This window comes from Halichoerus grypus, chromosome 5 (genome assembly GCF_964656455.1).
Source record: "Halichoerus grypus chromosome 5, mHalGry1.hap1.1, whole genome shotgun sequence".
Taxonomy (NCBI): Eukaryota; Metazoa; Chordata; class Mammalia; order Carnivora; family Phocidae; genus Halichoerus; species Halichoerus grypus.
Genome location: NC_135716.1, coordinates 176,635,998 through 176,651,565, shown reverse-complemented (window position 1 = coordinate 176,651,565; position 15,568 = coordinate 176,635,998). Strand labels below are relative to the sequence as shown.

General features: G+C 53.3%; 1 protein-coding gene across 4 annotated transcripts in view; it reads left to right on the top strand.

Moving 5' to 3' along the window:
- KAZN (kazrin, periplakin interacting protein) overlaps positions 1–13,146 on the top strand; it is a 1,038,326-nt gene extending 1,025,180 nt beyond the window's left edge. For 3 of the 4 annotated variants that reach the window (XM_078073773.1, XM_078073775.1, XM_078073776.1), the window contains 5 exons: positions 923–1,154; positions 2,625–2,726; positions 3,316–3,482; positions 7,811–7,925; positions 9,556–13,146. In XM_078073773.1, the coding sequence (XP_077929899.1) occupies positions 923–1,154; positions 2,625–2,726; positions 3,316–3,482; positions 7,811–7,925; positions 9,556–9,720 (781 nt within the window). In that variant the 3' untranslated portion in view covers positions 9,721–13,146. The remainder of the gene's footprint in view (positions 1–922; positions 1,155–2,624; positions 2,727–3,315; positions 3,483–7,810; positions 7,926–9,555) is intronic. The other variant, XM_078073774.1, reaches the window with a different exon arrangement.
- Positions 13,147–15,568: the final 2,422 nt, after the last annotated feature.

Below are 15,568 nucleotides of genomic sequence, written 5' to 3'. Positions count from 1 at the left end.
GGGTGGTGTCACTCCGTAAGCCCATATTTCCCTATCACATCCTGATCCCTTTGTGGGGTCCCCCTACCTGGCAGCCCCACAGGTCATTTCTCAAGTCCCTCCACAGGTGGGATACGCTGTTCTCATTCCTTCTGTGCGGCTGCCACCGTATGGCGATCAGGGGAATGACAGCCAAGGGGACCTCTTGCCAGGAGCATCCACCTCTTTATGCATTTGAGAAATATTCCTTGTGCACCTACTATGTGTGCAGGACTGAGATAGGTGTGGGATACAGACAAATCTGAGATATAGCAGTGAGGAGAAAGGGCTTGAAATAGGCAAAACGGGGGTTTTAATTCTGATTCCGAGACATGCCACAGTGTGACTCTGGGCAAAGTCTGAGCTTCTTGGTTTGTAGAGCGAGGACAAACAGCCCAGGCCACAGCATTGCGGGCTCCAGGGATTCTGTAGAGGAACATGCCCAGGGGACCACACCCAGGGGCAGGCTGAGGATGTGGAGGGCTCCCAGAGGTGCCACCTCCTTCTGCACACGTCCCTGCCGTTCTGCCACCGTCTCTTTCCACTCCGTGCGTCTGAATGTGCTTTCTTCCCTTTTCCTGTTCCTTTTGTCTGCCTCTCTATTGATCCCTCTTCTGTTCTTTGGGGCTCGCTCTGTTTCTCTGTCTGTCTCTGTCTTTCTCCTTCCACTCTCTGCATCCACCTCTCTCCCCATCTCTGCTTTGTCTCTCTCTTCCTCTCGGTCTCTCCACTGCATCCCTTTTCCTGTCCGTCTCTGTGATGTCTTGGTCCCCCACCCTACTCTGCCCTGTTCTTTTCCCTCTGTCTTCATCTCTGCCCATCTCTGCCCCATTTCTACCTGTCTCTCTGTTTCTGCCACCTGTCCCCACCCATCCGTCTCTCTGGCCATGTCTGTCCTCACCAGCCTGTCCAAAGCCGCTGACCTGGACCATCACTGGGTGGCCAAGGCCTGGCTGAATGACATCGGGCTGTCCCAGTACTCTCAGGCCTTCCAAAACCACCTGGTCGACGGGCGAATGCTGCACTCCCTGATGAAGCGGGACCTGGAGAAGCACCTCAATGTGTCCAAGAAGTTCCACCAGGTCAGCATCCTGCTGGGGATTGAGCTGCTGTACCAAGTGAACTTCAGCAGAGAGGTGAGGACCAGTGCAGGAGATGGAGGCATCTTCCACAGCCCTTCTTTCCCCACTGGCACCCATTGTCCATCCAACTATCTGCCCATCCATGCATCTGTCTACACACACATCCATCCACGTGGCCATCCATGCATCCATCCACACACGCATCCATCCACCTGGCCATCCATGCATCCATCCACACATGCATCCATCCCTCCCCCTCTCCCTCCCTTTTTCCAATAGCTGCTTACTGAGCATGGGTCAGGCCCTGTGTCCAATTCAGGGGAAGTGGGGAACCCTCATCTTCCAAGAGTTCACTGCTCATCAGGGAGAACCACAAAGAAGCTGGTGCCACCATACCATGGAAAGTTGGCCCAATGAGGAAAGTCCAGGATTTTATGAAAACCCAAAGCTGTAGCTTCCAGAGGGATCAGGGAGGGCTTCCCCGAGGTAGTGACAGCAGGACTGAGAACTGAGAGGGGAATTCCAGGCATCAGTCAGCAGGAGGTGTGAGCGAAAAGCAACCTAACAGAGGGAACAGCACAAGCAAAGGCCCAGAGGACAGAATGTGCGGTCCCAGCGTTGGGTCTGAGGTGGGGGAGTGAACGGGGAGGCCAGCTAGGTGACCAGGGACCAGGGGGGAGAGTCAGAGTTTGGACTCTGAGTGCCCCCTTGATTCTGAGCCTGCCAAGTCAGACAGCATGGGGGGCATCTGCTTTAGCTCCCCCAGGACCCAAAGATTCCCGAGGCCGCTGGGCCCTACAGGGCGGCGGCAGTCCAGACAGCCTACTTTTCCTAGAGTGAAGTCAGAGCACAAGCCGCCCAGGGTCAGGAGGAGAGGCCCAGAGGAGGGAGCTGTCCAGTTCTTCAGCCCTTCTCACACACCAGCCGCAGGGCCCTGGGCACCGGGAACCCCAGTCTGGTGAACCCGGGAGACGTGCTGGAAGATCGTGACAGTGAAGTGTGAATGGGCATGGTCAGGGCACGTTGGAGGAATCCATAGGCCGGGGGGTCCCTGGGTCCACCACCAGCCCGGAGCCCTTTGTCTGGGAGCCAGTCCCCCCAAGGAAGGCTGGTGAAAAGGGACCAAGCTGATCCCTCTATAGGTTGCCATGAGTGATGTTTTGTAGGTGACACTCGTTGCCCTCAGGGGCTGGGTGGACCCACAGAAGACAGCCCCTCATGGAAGAGCCACATTGTTGGGCCCCTACTCCATGTCAGGAAAGCGGGGGTCTGGGATATACAAACTAGGCAGCTGCTGGGGGGTCTCACCCAGCCCTCCACCCCCAGAAGCAGGCTTCTCCCCATTTCCCAGAATGAAAAGCCAAGCCCCAGATGGACAGGGCCAGAGAACCCGGGGCTCACCGGCCAGAACTTCTCCTTGTACCAGCACCCAGGGTCCCCCCAACATCGTGGATGCTCGCTCCTTGGGACCTCTGCGTGCTCTCCCACCCCCAGCTGACCCACTGTCTCCCCCCTCCCCACAAGGCCCTCCAGGAGCGCCGCGCCCGCTGCGAGACACAGAACATAGACCCCGTGGTCTGGACCAACCAGCGGGTGCTCAAGTGGGTGCGGGACATTGACCTGAAGGTGAGGGGCTGGTGGGCGGGGGGTGGGCTGGGGGTGATCACAGGCATCTGCAAATCCCATGCACGTTTGTGTGTCCATTTTGCATGAGCCGGCGTTGTTGCCCAAGCTGGTGAGAAAGCCTGCCTCCTGTTTCTCAGGAAGAGGGAGCACCCACCCCACCCCTACAACAAGACCCCCATTCATGATGGCTTTCTCCTAGCAGGGGTGGAGAGGCTGGGCTGTCCTCTGAAGCAAGGCTGAGGTTGAATCCAGGCTCATCTCATTGAACAAGTTTTTATGGGCTGCCTGCCAAGATCTGGGGATACATCAGTGACAAAATAGTCTTGGTCACTGTCCTCATGGCCCTAAAAGAGTGGGGGGTTCCCCCTGAGCCTTACACTAACTGGTCTCCAGGGGAACAAGCCCTTGCTGTTGGGGGCATGTCCCCACTTGGAGCTGAGGGCACCTCAAGCCAGCAGGGCAGCTCCTCAGGACGCCTCAGGACAACAGGGTGGTCCTCACAGCTTAACAGGGCAGGACACCAGGGCAGACCTGTCAAGTAACAGGGCGGCCCCCACCGCAGGCTAACCAGCCTGTGCCTTGCCCTCAGGAGTATGCGGACAACCTGACCAACAGCGGCATTCATGGTGCCGTGTTGGTTCTGGAACCCACGTTCAACGCCGAAGCCATGGCTACCGCCCTGGGCATCCCCAGCGGGAAGCACATTCTCCGGAGACACCTGGCAGAGGAGATGAGCGCCATCTTCCACCCAGCCAAGTGAGTGTGGGCTGCTGGCTTCGGAAGCAGGTGATCCTGACTTCCCCCTGGCCCCCTCACTTCCTGGATCCCACTTCTTCCCTACAGCACAGTGGCCTCCTTTTATAGATCAGGAAACAGAGGCTCCAAGAAGCAAAGTGCTTTAGCCTGAAGGTCATAGTTGAAAACGAGGTGGCCAGTCCAGGCAGGAAATGCTGTGGAGACAGAGGCTTGGATGCAGGGATGAGCATACTAATGGTGCTCATGGTCCAGATGAGCAGGCCAGGTCAGCCTACCTACCCCAGGCTCCTCGTCTGAAAAGTAACCAGAGAGAAAGCACCTGGACAGACAAATTAGGCCCCCTCTCTGGGGATTCTCTCCTTAAAATATTTGCAGTTAAGCTAAAGTCACCATTTATTAGACACTTGTTATGGGCACTAATTTCATCCTCATGACAATACCAAGAAATCGGTGTCACTATCCCTCCTTTATAGATGGAAATACTTATTCGAAGGGGCCAAGGTACTTGCCCAAGGTCACACAGCTAGTAAGGAGCAGAGCCTAGATTTGTCCTTTGCTCTATTAATATGGCATATTACGTTGATTTTCATACGTTGGACCAACCTTGCATTCCTAGGATAAATCCCACTTTGTCCTTTTTATATGTTGCTGGACTAGGTTTGCTAGCATTTTGATGAGGATTTTTTGCATCTATATTTATAAAGGATGTTTGTCAGTAGGGGCTTTTTCTTGTGATATTTTTGTGTGGTTTTGGTATCAGAGTAATACTGGCCTCATAGGATGAGTTAGGAAGTATTCTCTCCTCTTCTGTTTTTTGTTTTGTTTTTTTTTTAATTGGAAGAGTTTGTGAAGGATTGGTGTTCATTATTCCTTAAACATTTGGTAGAATTCACTGGTGAAACCACATGATCCTGGGCTTTTCTTTGTGGAAAGGTTTTGGTTTTTTGTTTTGGGGGGGGTTGGTTTTTTTCCTACTTCAATTTTATTTGTTACAGATCTATTCAGATTTTCTATTTCTTCTTGAATCAGTTTGAATAGGTTTATATCTTTCTAGAAATTTGTCTGTTTCATCTAGGTTAACTAATTTGTTGGCATACAGTTAGTTGATTTTATAATCATTTCCCTATAATCTCACTTCTTTCTGTAGAGTTGGTAGTACTGTCTCTTCTCTCATTCCTGGTTTCAATAATTTGAGTCACTCTGTAATTCTTGATCAGTCTAGCTAAAGCTTGGTCCATTTTGTTGACAGAACTCAGGTTTGAATCTGAGGCTCTCTGAGTCAGAACCCTGTGTGCTGAGCCCCCAAACCACCTGAAGCCTCAGAAAGCATCTGGGCTACACCCCATGTTATACAGAAACTGAGGCTTGGGGGTGGGGAATTGTGCATCCGTGGCAACAATCCAGAAGTCTTGAGCTGCCCTGCCCCATCGGTAGGCTGATACCCAAGTGATTCTCAAAGTGAGGTCCACAGAGCCCTGCAGCAAAATCATTGGTACTCTTGTGAAATGCAGATCCCCTGGCCCAAACTCAGATCCACAGGACCAGTATTTACTGGGAGAGCCCAGGAATCTACATTTTGGGCATTTTGAGGTAGTTCTATGGAGACCAGAGTTTGACAAGATCCCTATTCCTTGAGCCATGACTCAACAGGTGCAGGAAAGAGGCTTTTCTCCTAAGAATTGTCCACCCTCCCTGACCTCCCTTCTGGAGCCATGTGACCTGTAATGGCCTTAATATATTCTGAGCCCTAGATAGGTAGCACTAGCTAAACATTAGCAGGCATTCATGTATCTGATTAAACCCTTGACCACCCCCGAGGTCACAGGTGCATTAAGGACTATCTAGGATTCGTGGGTGAGCACTGGGGATGTTTCTCGTGGGGCACAAATAGAGTAGGTTCTTACGTTGTTGGCAGGCCAGGGATTCCCTTAAGAATGAGATGAAAGTTGGGGCGCCTGGGTGGCTCAGTTGGTTAAGCGACTGCCTTCGGCTCAGGTCATGATCCTGGAGTCCCAGGATCGAGTCCCGCATCGGGCTCCCTGCTTGCCAGGGAGTCTGCTTCTCCCTCTGACCCTCCTCCCTCTCATGCTCTCTGTCTCTCATTCTCTCTCTCTCTCAAATAAATAAATAAAAAATCTTTAAAAAAAAAAAAAGAATGAGATGAAAGCAATCCTTCCAATATGAGGATAAGGAAGAAGAAAGTGGACTCGGTCCTCTTCATTTTACAGACGAGGATCTGAGCTGGTCAGCCAGGGCACGGAGAGGCGGTGTCTGTCCATGGCCCATGTGCCAGTTCTCCTTGGAGCCCTTTGCTGAGAACTTGCCACAGACCATGGGAAGAGATTTTAGTCAACTTGGGGGAAACAGAATTTCATGGGTTTCTAAGAAATTTTAGAGACCACCCCTATTGGTGCAAGAGTCCCTAGCTAAGTAAAACACCAGTGGAGACAGTGATCCCCAGGCCTGGTTAATATCACCACGATATTTAACCACATGCCTGGGATTATATTAACCAGGCTCTTCAGGCTTTGCCCCAGGACATCTCTGCAGTGGTCCAAGCGGTGAAGCTGCCCCATCCACGGCCCTCTTGCTCCCTCTCCTGTTGCTGACTTCAGCTTTCTGGAGAGAGAGGGGGCAGGGCAGGTGGTACTGGCCCTTTAGGGTGAGTGCTTCCAGAAGGCTCTGATGGGGTAGAAAGATTCAGATGGAGAAACATCGACCATTGAATAGCTATCAAGGGCTAACCCAAGACTCCATCCCAGACTGAATCCAAGGCTGGGGGAGCCTGATGGAAAGATAAGGTGAAATAATGCATAAAGCAATTGGGAGAGGCACCCAGGCATGGTGAAGCACCCAACAACGCAACTATTATCAATTATTTTTCCAAACCCACTACCAGCACCTCCGTGGCTGCCGCTCTTTCTTCCTCCACAGGGAGATGGCTGGAATGTGGGTTCCAATCCTGACTGTGCTTTCTACCATGTTAGACACAGCAGGTGATTTCAGCCCTCTGAACCTCAGTTTCTCATCTGTAATATGGGAATATGAGTCCTCCCTCCCCGCAGCTTTGTTAACAGGATTCAGGGAGGCAAACTGTTATGCAGTGCACCGGACACAGACCCCCCACAACAACTGATAGTTCGTGCCCCCAAACTTCACACGAGCACTGGAGTATCTCCATGACGTGCTTTCCTCTGGAACTGGTTACATGGGGCCCCCTTCCTGTCGATGTGCTCCATCTTTCTCCTTAGCATTTCAGTGGGGAAGAGCAATTCCTCTATGAACTCTGAAAGATTTTACCATCAAGCACACAGAGTAAGAGGCCTTGTCATGTCTCCCACCTCGGTGGCTGGCAGGCTTCCCAAGCTGCAGAGTTGGGGGAGGGGATTCTCCCAGGGTGGGGGGCACACTGAGATTTTCAGGCACCCATGACAAGGTGATGTGTTATGACATTCTGTCCACCCAACCCCTAGCAGTCATTGAAATGTGAGCATAGAGACCAGGCACTGGGGTGGTTCAGGGGTGGTCCCATGTAAAAAGGAGCCACAGCAGGGCCTTTGGGGGCTCAATTCTGGCTCCTCCATCATCATCCTCTCTGTGATTTTAAGCAAGAAATTTGCCCCCTCTGAGCCTGTTCCCTCAACTTGAAATGGGGATAATCACTCCTCAGGGTTTCTGGAAGGGTTCAAGGACCTCAACTCCGTCCTTACAGCAAGAAAGCAGGCTATGACAACATGTAAACTAATGGGCATGCCTGGGTTCCAATAAAACTTTATTTGCTAAATCAGTCGGCTGGCCAGCTCCAGCCTGCAGGCTGCAGTTTGCCAAATCCTAGTCTAAGAGAAGCCTTCGATGCTTTAACACAGGGAAGGGAGTAATGGGGTCACTTCAGGCAATAAGTCAATGGTGGGGGTGGGGGACACAGATTTCAAATGCAGAGTGGGGGAAATTTTCCGGGTGCTTCTCAAGTCATGCCAGTGAGCTCAAATTCTCCCATCCAGTCTTCCCTTCCTGGTAAGGTTTGCAGCACGCTGGAGGGGGAAGAGCGCGACCTTGGAGTCTCACAGACTTGGATTCAGATCTTGACTCTGCTGCTTGCAGCTGGGTAATCCTGGGCAAATCGCTTAACCTCTCTGAGCTGCCCCCCTTTTGCCCCAACTGTCATGCAGGGTTGTTGTGAGGATTGCTTTCGTAAAGTGCTTAGCATGGGGGGGGGGGGCGCACACAGGAGGTCCGCAGTAAATCACAGCGGTTATGGTCATTGTCACCCGTGTGAGTGTGCCTGTCTCTGGGGGGCGGCAGCTGACTCAGTATGGATCTCTCCCCAGCTCCTCAGGCATCCGGGAGGCTGAGCGCTTCGGAACACCCCCAGGGAGGGCCTCCAGCATCACCCGGGCGGGGAAGGAGGAGAACAGCGGTGGTATCAAGTACAAGGCTGGCCGGGTAAGTCACTGGATGCCTTCACCTGTGAGTCCTGCAGCCCAGGGAAGGTCTTGTCATCTGGACCCATGGTGGCCCCTCCCAGCTCCTCTCTTGGCCTGTGGAGGAGGACCGATGGGCCAGGTCACAGATGCAGCCAGGAGGGAGGAAGCAGCCTCCAGTTGACCCGCATGATACTTAAGCCCCTGCCTGCACCCCCCAGGCTTAGAGTAGCATCTCGAAGTGGAGGTCTCACCTGCCCACATCAGAATCACCTGGCCAGTTGCTTAACAGGCAGATTCTGGGACCCACCTGGGTCTCGAAGCCAAGGGCCTCAGGGGTGAGGGGGAACCCTACGTACAGCCAACCTGCCCAGACTCTGAGAACCACTGACTTACCTTTTGAACTTTGGTGACCTGACCAATAGCAGCAGATTAGCCTCCGGTCTATGAAAGTGCATGCAGTTTGCCTGTGTTCACACAGACTCAGACTGACCCAGATTCCTAAATGGAAGTGTGTAGGCACAGATGGGAGAAGTGGATAATCCAAAAATTCTTCCGTTCATTCAGCAAACACTTTTTGGATACTGACTGTGTTTGAGGCACCATCCTGAGCATGAATGGGAATAAGCATGAATAAATTCCCACCCTTACTCTTACGGTGCACTCAGTCTAGAACATGCAGTCTCGAATGGGGTGAAAATTGGTTCTTGGGGGAGGGGCAAACCTGTCACTCTCTCTCTCTATGAAGAACAGGTATACATATGGGACATTAACAGAAGCACGGTGTATCTGTGGTGTGAAAATTTCATGGTTGGGGTGTCATTAGGGGGATATATCTTAAAAGGCTCCTTTTTTAAGGTGGCAACATTGAACAAAAGGTTGAGGAACACTGGTCTGGAAACAAAAGCCATCAAAGAAATAAAGCGGTACAAAGCGCTATCAGGATTATTCTCATGGAGAGATGTTCAAAATAAGAGATAAATTCATACTGAGAGCCTAGTGCATATAACCACAATAGCTGCCCTTTGCAAGCACCACGCTGTGTGCTTTACAGATCTGATTTCTACTCTTTACAACTCCTCTGGGAGAAAGGAATTGCTGTTCTCACTTGGAACCTGAGAAAACGGGGGCTCAGAGAGGGCAGGTGACTGGTCCAGGGTCACACAGCTGAGAAGTGACAGAGCAGGGATCCAAACCCTGGTTTGCGAGTCTCCACAACACCTGCTCTTTCTGCCACACCAGGAGGTGCTAGAATATTTCTTCCTGACCTGGGAACGCAGTCAGACTTCACGCCCGTGCTCAAACGTTCTCACCTCTCCTCCATCGTACCCATTCTCAACTCTCCTCCCGCTGAGGAGGGAGATGCGAGACTTTTGAGGACAATCAGAAAGACTATATTTGTCCTCACCCTTAGCAACCGACCAGTTCCTTCAGTTGGGAACACGAAGCTCTCTCCTAAGGTTAGCTCACAAAATCCTCTCAGTGCTCTGGGCAGCAGAGTATGATTACTAATAGGAGGGGCACAGAGAGGTTAGACAAGTCGCTTAAGGTCACACAGCAATTAGAACGGGGGACCCCACATGCCCCAGATCCCAAACACTCAGTTCCTCTTCTCTTCTCCCCACCCTTCCATCTCATTTCTCTCTTCTCAGCTGCCCCTGGGGAAGATAGGAAGGGGCTTCAGCAGCAAAGACCCTGATTTTCATGATGACTATGGCTCTCTTCAAAATGAAGACTGTGGAGACGATGATCCCCAGGGCAGGCCGGAGCAGTGCCGTCCGGAAGGCTACAATGGCCTCGAGGTCACCAACGTGTAAGGAGCGGATGCCCCACCAGACCCAGCACGGACACCCCCACTGAGGATGAGTAGCCCAACGCTGCCACCACTGTACCTAGGGACCGTGGGCCGAGGATGCTCCCCTGCCCCCAGGCAAAACCCCAGCAGACTGCTGCGGTTTCAGATGGGGGCTCCAGGGAACAAGGAGGCACCAGCCTGCCTGACTCGAGCTGGTTGTGCACCTTCCTGCTCGGTGGAAGGACCTGTCAGCCCAGCCTCTCTGTCACCTGGGCTCCCCCTCAGAGTGACTGTCAGCCACTGAGCAGTCCAGGCGGTCCCTGGAGCCTTGAACTGAGCTGCCAAGGTGGGAGGAGGCCGGCGGTTCCCCCAAACACCCTCCCAGAAGGAGCAGGCGGGACTCCAACCAGACACACAGTGCTGGGAGCCAGCAAAGCCTGAGGCTGACCAGTGGGCCCTTCTGGCCAGCCCGGTGGAGCTCTTGGCTCCAGCAGCCATGCCCCCCATGACTGAGAAGTCCGGTTCTGACTTGGGTCACTGAATCTCTCTTGGGAGAATGCACAATGGGATGGTCATTCCCTGCTACCCTAAAAGCTGTGTGTCGCATGGGGCTGGACATGTAGAAAAGCTATTTGCCTTCTCCTCCCATGAGTGGCTGCACTGGGCGGAGGCAGGTGGATGATCCCGGCAGGGGCGGGGCTTGGTAGTGACATTTCCATTAAATGCAGATTTCCTGTCATCAGGATAAAGGATATCCTGAGGATAGGAGTGGGGATGATGGACTTAGGTCAGTGACAACCAAGAGTGACAGTGGGTTTGGGATTGGGAGCAGGGAAATACTTGTCATTGTTGACCCAACAGACATTTGTTGTGATTTCTCGGTCACCTGAAACAGGTGTGCACATCAGTGCCCTCATTGAGGTGAATCTTGCAGAGCAAAGTCATCAAGGTGGTGGAGAGAACCCCCAGCCCTTCTCCTGACTCTGCCACTGTTCTGCTATGTGGCTTCTTCCCAGTGGCCCCACCTCTCTGTGCCTCAACGTCTTCATCTACAATACTCCTGGTTCCCTCCCAGGGATGCTATGAGAATTAACACTTGCTAATGTCTATAACACACTTTGTAACCTCTCAGGAGACGGGTGGGAAGGTATGGGGACAGAAGGAAGCATCCGATTTCCCATTTATGACACAGAACTGACATTGAACTAGTCCCTCTGCAACTGTGTTCTGGTTGGGGCCACGTGCAAAAGGAGGACAAGGAATGCCTAATGTTCAGACTCTCTAGAGCCCCCAATAAGGCTTGACCAAAGAGAGAGAGAGAAAAGTTCGTGTACACCACCCTGGAAAATCGTTCCAATGATGTGTTCAGGATTGAGTCTGTTGACCTCGGTGCTGAGTGATGATTTGGGAGGGATGAAATGCATTGGGGTTCTACGGACACTTGGGTTATCAGAGAGAATCTTTTGTTGGGACCACAACATTGAAGCCATTCGCCCAAGAGTCAGTGAGAGGTCTGAATTTCCAAGACTTGAACAGGTAGGTGTCAGCCTCTGAGAACCGTCAAAGCACATGTTCTTCAACCCAATGAACCGTTTCCCCTCATAGGAAAAGCCTAAACCAAGGCCTGATGAACTTGAGAATGATTCCTCCCCAACGCCGAAGACCATGGTTTTCTCTCTGACCTTAGGATAAGCACAGCTTTTCTTGCCCCTGGAGACCAAACGCCTGGATGGTGGACAGGTGGATGGCTCCCCTTTCGTCTGACTATTTAGCCTCCTAGGGTCACATCTCCAATTCCAGGGCCTGAGGGAGAAGCTCTGGTATCTAACATGACTTTGCTGAGGTTCCAAACTCCAGGATCTTAATGACATGCAGCCACACATGGGGCCTGAAGATGCAGAGCCCACAGCCTGGAGGGGGGCTCCCCTCTAACCTGATGCCACAGGTCCCTCCCAAGACAGCATCCAGGCTGGGTGACCCAGGACCCCAGGATCTGCCTCTTGGAAGCAGCAAACCAGGCGGGAAATTATTCCCACAGGGTGAGGAAGGATGGCACGAGGGGGCCCACATGCAGCTCTGACTATTTAAAGCCAACATTTGTCAGTAATGAAGCTGGCACTCCCCCCCATTCATTCCCATTGGGGATAAGATGGGCAAGTGGACAATTTGGGGGGTTACTGGTAGGGATGACATTGCCCCCCAAATTTGCAGCACTAGGCCAGCAGGCCTGGGGCAACGTGGACAATGTCAAAAGCACCTTTCAGTCCAAATGATACCCTAAGGCACATTCTCTCCCACCCGATGCTCCCACCCTTGGCAGCCAGCTGAATGTTTGGAACTGGCTTTTCAACATGAGGACAGGTTGGGTGATAAATTAACAACCTCCACACAGAGTCAGATCAGGTGAGCTTTGTCTGCTGAAAAAAAATCCCAGACGTCAGCCCTGCTTCAAGGGTGGGCAAGAAGAGCAGGGGTGCAGAGGGACTTAGCAGAGAGATTCTGGTAGCGAACTGACTAAGGCTGGCGGAGCGGCCACCTACAGAACAGTGACCTGCCAGGTCCTGTCCAAAGGGCCCAAGTTGTGGTCTTGGGCCTTAAAGGGTGATAGGGCTTCCAGACCTGGGAAAGCATGAACGTGCCTCTTGGAGAGGTGTCCTATGCGCCCGTGGGTGCTAGCCCCTTAAGAAGAGGTAGTTGGTGCCAGAGGTTGGGGAGAACCCCAGTAGGCAGAGACACCCCGTATTTCTCCGAGAAGCTGGGGGCCAGAGCCCTCAGAAGGCATCTGCCCAGCAGACTCTCGGCTTTCTGACCCCAGACCCCTCTGAAAGGCCCCTTTGTCATTAGCTGCGCAAAGCTTCTCTCCTAGAAATCTGTCTGTCTGTCACCAGGGCCCAGGCTCTAGGAGGCAGGAAGAAGCCACATGAAAACCTGGAGCAGATGCGGGAGAAGGGAAGGGGCCTCCGCACAGCCCAGCCGGCACGGGAGGGGGGGCGGGGGGGGCTCAGAACAGTGACCCCACATCTTGAGGCATCGAGCAGGGCTGCACGCGACAGAACGGGAAGATCTGGCAGGACGAGACTTCGGTGTCCGCTGCGGGGGCACCTGGAGCCCTCTATTTCCCCAAGCCTAGCCCGCCCCGCTTCCCGTCAAAACCCGTCCGTGCGGGCACCACCTCCTCCAGGCTCCGGCGGGCTCCCGGCAGTGGCCCGGCGAGGAACAGAAAGCCTGGGGACACAGCAACTTCCGAAGCCAGCATTATTACCGACGGCTGGCTGGCGAGAAGAGTTTCCCAACACAGAGGCAGCTGTGGTTACAAAGGGAACAAGGTTATCCATGAGCAGAGGTGATGTCCCTGGCCTTTCAGTTGCTGGTCACAGCCCCATGTCTTCCCAGGAGTAAATTTTAACACTGTAACAATAAATACTACTGCACAGCGCTCTACTGATCAGGTAGCCTGTTCCTCTCATTTAATCTTGCCAACAGCCGCTTTGAGAGAGATTACCGACCCATCTCCTAGACGGGGAAACTGAGGTTGGGGAGGCGGAGGAGCTTACTCAGCTCCATAAAGCTAAGAATTCCCAAGGCAGGGACTCAGACTCAGTCATCTGCCTCCCAACCCCAGGCTCATCCGACCCCACTGCGAGCTTCCTACCCTGCCATGTCGGTGATCCCACCCCCACCCCCACCTCCCAGCATAGGATCTACCTCACCAGGTGGCATCACTCAAAGTGGAGTTCAGATGCGCCCTGTCCTGCTGGAAAAGTCTGGGGCCTATCCTCCCGATGCCGGGACCCCGATGCCGGGAGGGAAGCATCTGACAAGTGACCCCTCCCTTAGCATCAGTCGCTTGCCCGTGTCACTCCTCTCGGGGTACTTATTTTCAGACGGCCAGGACAGATCTCCAGTGATTGTGTCAGGCTGCCGTGACGAAACATCACGGACTGGGGGCTTACACAACAGACACATTTTTCCCAGTTCTGGAGGCTGCGCGTCCGAGATCCAGGTACCAGCTGATGCCGTTCTTGGTGAGGGCTCTTCCTGGTTCGCAGAAGCTCACCCGTGGCCGGGGAATTGATTGCAGACAGTGGTAATATGGGGGGGCGGGGACTCCCGGAGGACCCTTGAACTGAGACCTAAGTTCTGAGGAGCCAGCCCTGCCAGGACCCGGGGGGAAGAACATTCCAGGCCGTCAGAACTGAGCTAGATGCTGAGGATATAGTGGTGAATGAAGTCCTGCCCAGCCTCTGCCCTCACAGACAGTCCAGGGGGGGAAAGAGACACAAACCAACTACTCGAGCAGTGTGAGAATGTAACCACGACCAGTCTTGAGAGCAGAGGTAGCTCGTAGTTGGGAGGGCTTATCACATGGGCATTTAATGTAGTCAAGAGGAGGTGAGGCCTGGATAGAGGAGAGTTCAGCAGGTGAAGAGGAAAGGGAAAAGGATTCTAGATAGCCGGGACACCATGTGCAAAGGTCCTGTGGTAGGAGGGCCAGAGTAAATTAGGCTGAAAAAGGGCCCACATGGCTGGGAGAGAGAAGTGAAGGGCTCATCTCCTGAGAGTGCTGGAGGGACCTGCTGGGCTCCTGCCCATCTGTGTCACCGATTGCAAGCAGTGCTGCCTAACTGGACATGGAGTCTCCACCTTTTGCAGATGGGTCCCTCTTTCTGTTTGCTCTAGCTTGTGGCTAAATTGGGCTCCTTGGGTCACAGAATGACACAGTGGGCCCAGGAGGTGGCACCAGGGCTGTGAGGGCAGAGCTGACCTGAGGCCAACAGAGGTGTCAGGTGCCTCTTTCATGACCCCAAGTAGAAATCTGAGATGTCTGTTTGAAGCCGTGCTGGTCAAAAGAGGACCTGGTAGTTCTAGCAGAGTCTCGGGGTGGAATCTCGTTGGCTCAGTGGGATGGGGTCTCCAGCCTACCAGGGGTGGGGGCAGCCCACCGGGTCCAATGTCCTGAGGGATGTGTCCGTGGCTCTTAGGGGACTCTGGCAGGGGGGTGCTTTAATGTGGCCCAAAGGCTTTCTCCTTCCCTGATAGATGTCTCCTCTCCCTAGCAGTGGGGCAAGAACGGATCCCAGGGGAGACGACCCCCTGATATTCACAGAGTGAAAGAAACTTGAGTCCCAGTACCCAGCAGCTCACAGAAGCACCAGTGACAGATTCAAGGATTCAAGGTCGGACCCAGAGGTCAGACCTAGTAACAGACAGCCTTGACCAGACACGTGCCCTGTCCTTTACCGCAGGGTTTCTCAACCTCGGCACCGTTGACATTCAGGACATACTTAATCAGGGGGCCTGCCTGTGCATTGCAAGATGTTCAGCAGCATCGCTGGCCTCTGCTCAGTAGATGCTGGTATCACCCCCACCATCCCGTCATGACAACTCTCACATTTTCCCGACATCACCAAATGTCCCCTGGGGAGGCAGAATCACACACCCCCAGTTGAGAATCACAGCTGGATGTGTTTTTGCCCTTGAATCCCCCCCAGCAACCCCTTCAAGTAGGCATGGCTTTTCTCATCTGACAGATGGGGAAACTGAGGCATGGGGCGGTTACGTAGATTCCCAGTACGGGATTCCCAGTATGAGTTTGCTAGCACAGCCATAACAAAGTGGCTTAAACATTGAAATTTAATGTCTCACAGTTCTAGAGGCTAGAAATCCAAGATCAAGGTGCCAGCAGGGTTGGTTTCTTCTGAGGCCCCTTTCCGGGGCGTGTAGACGGCTGTCTTCTCCTGAGGTCCTCACATGGTCTTCCCTCGGCCCCTGTGTCCCCTCTCCCTCTTCTTATAAAGACACCAGTCATACTGGATTAGGAGTGAGTGGGAGCGGGGAGCAGACTGGCTCTTGGCAGAGTCTGGGCTCAA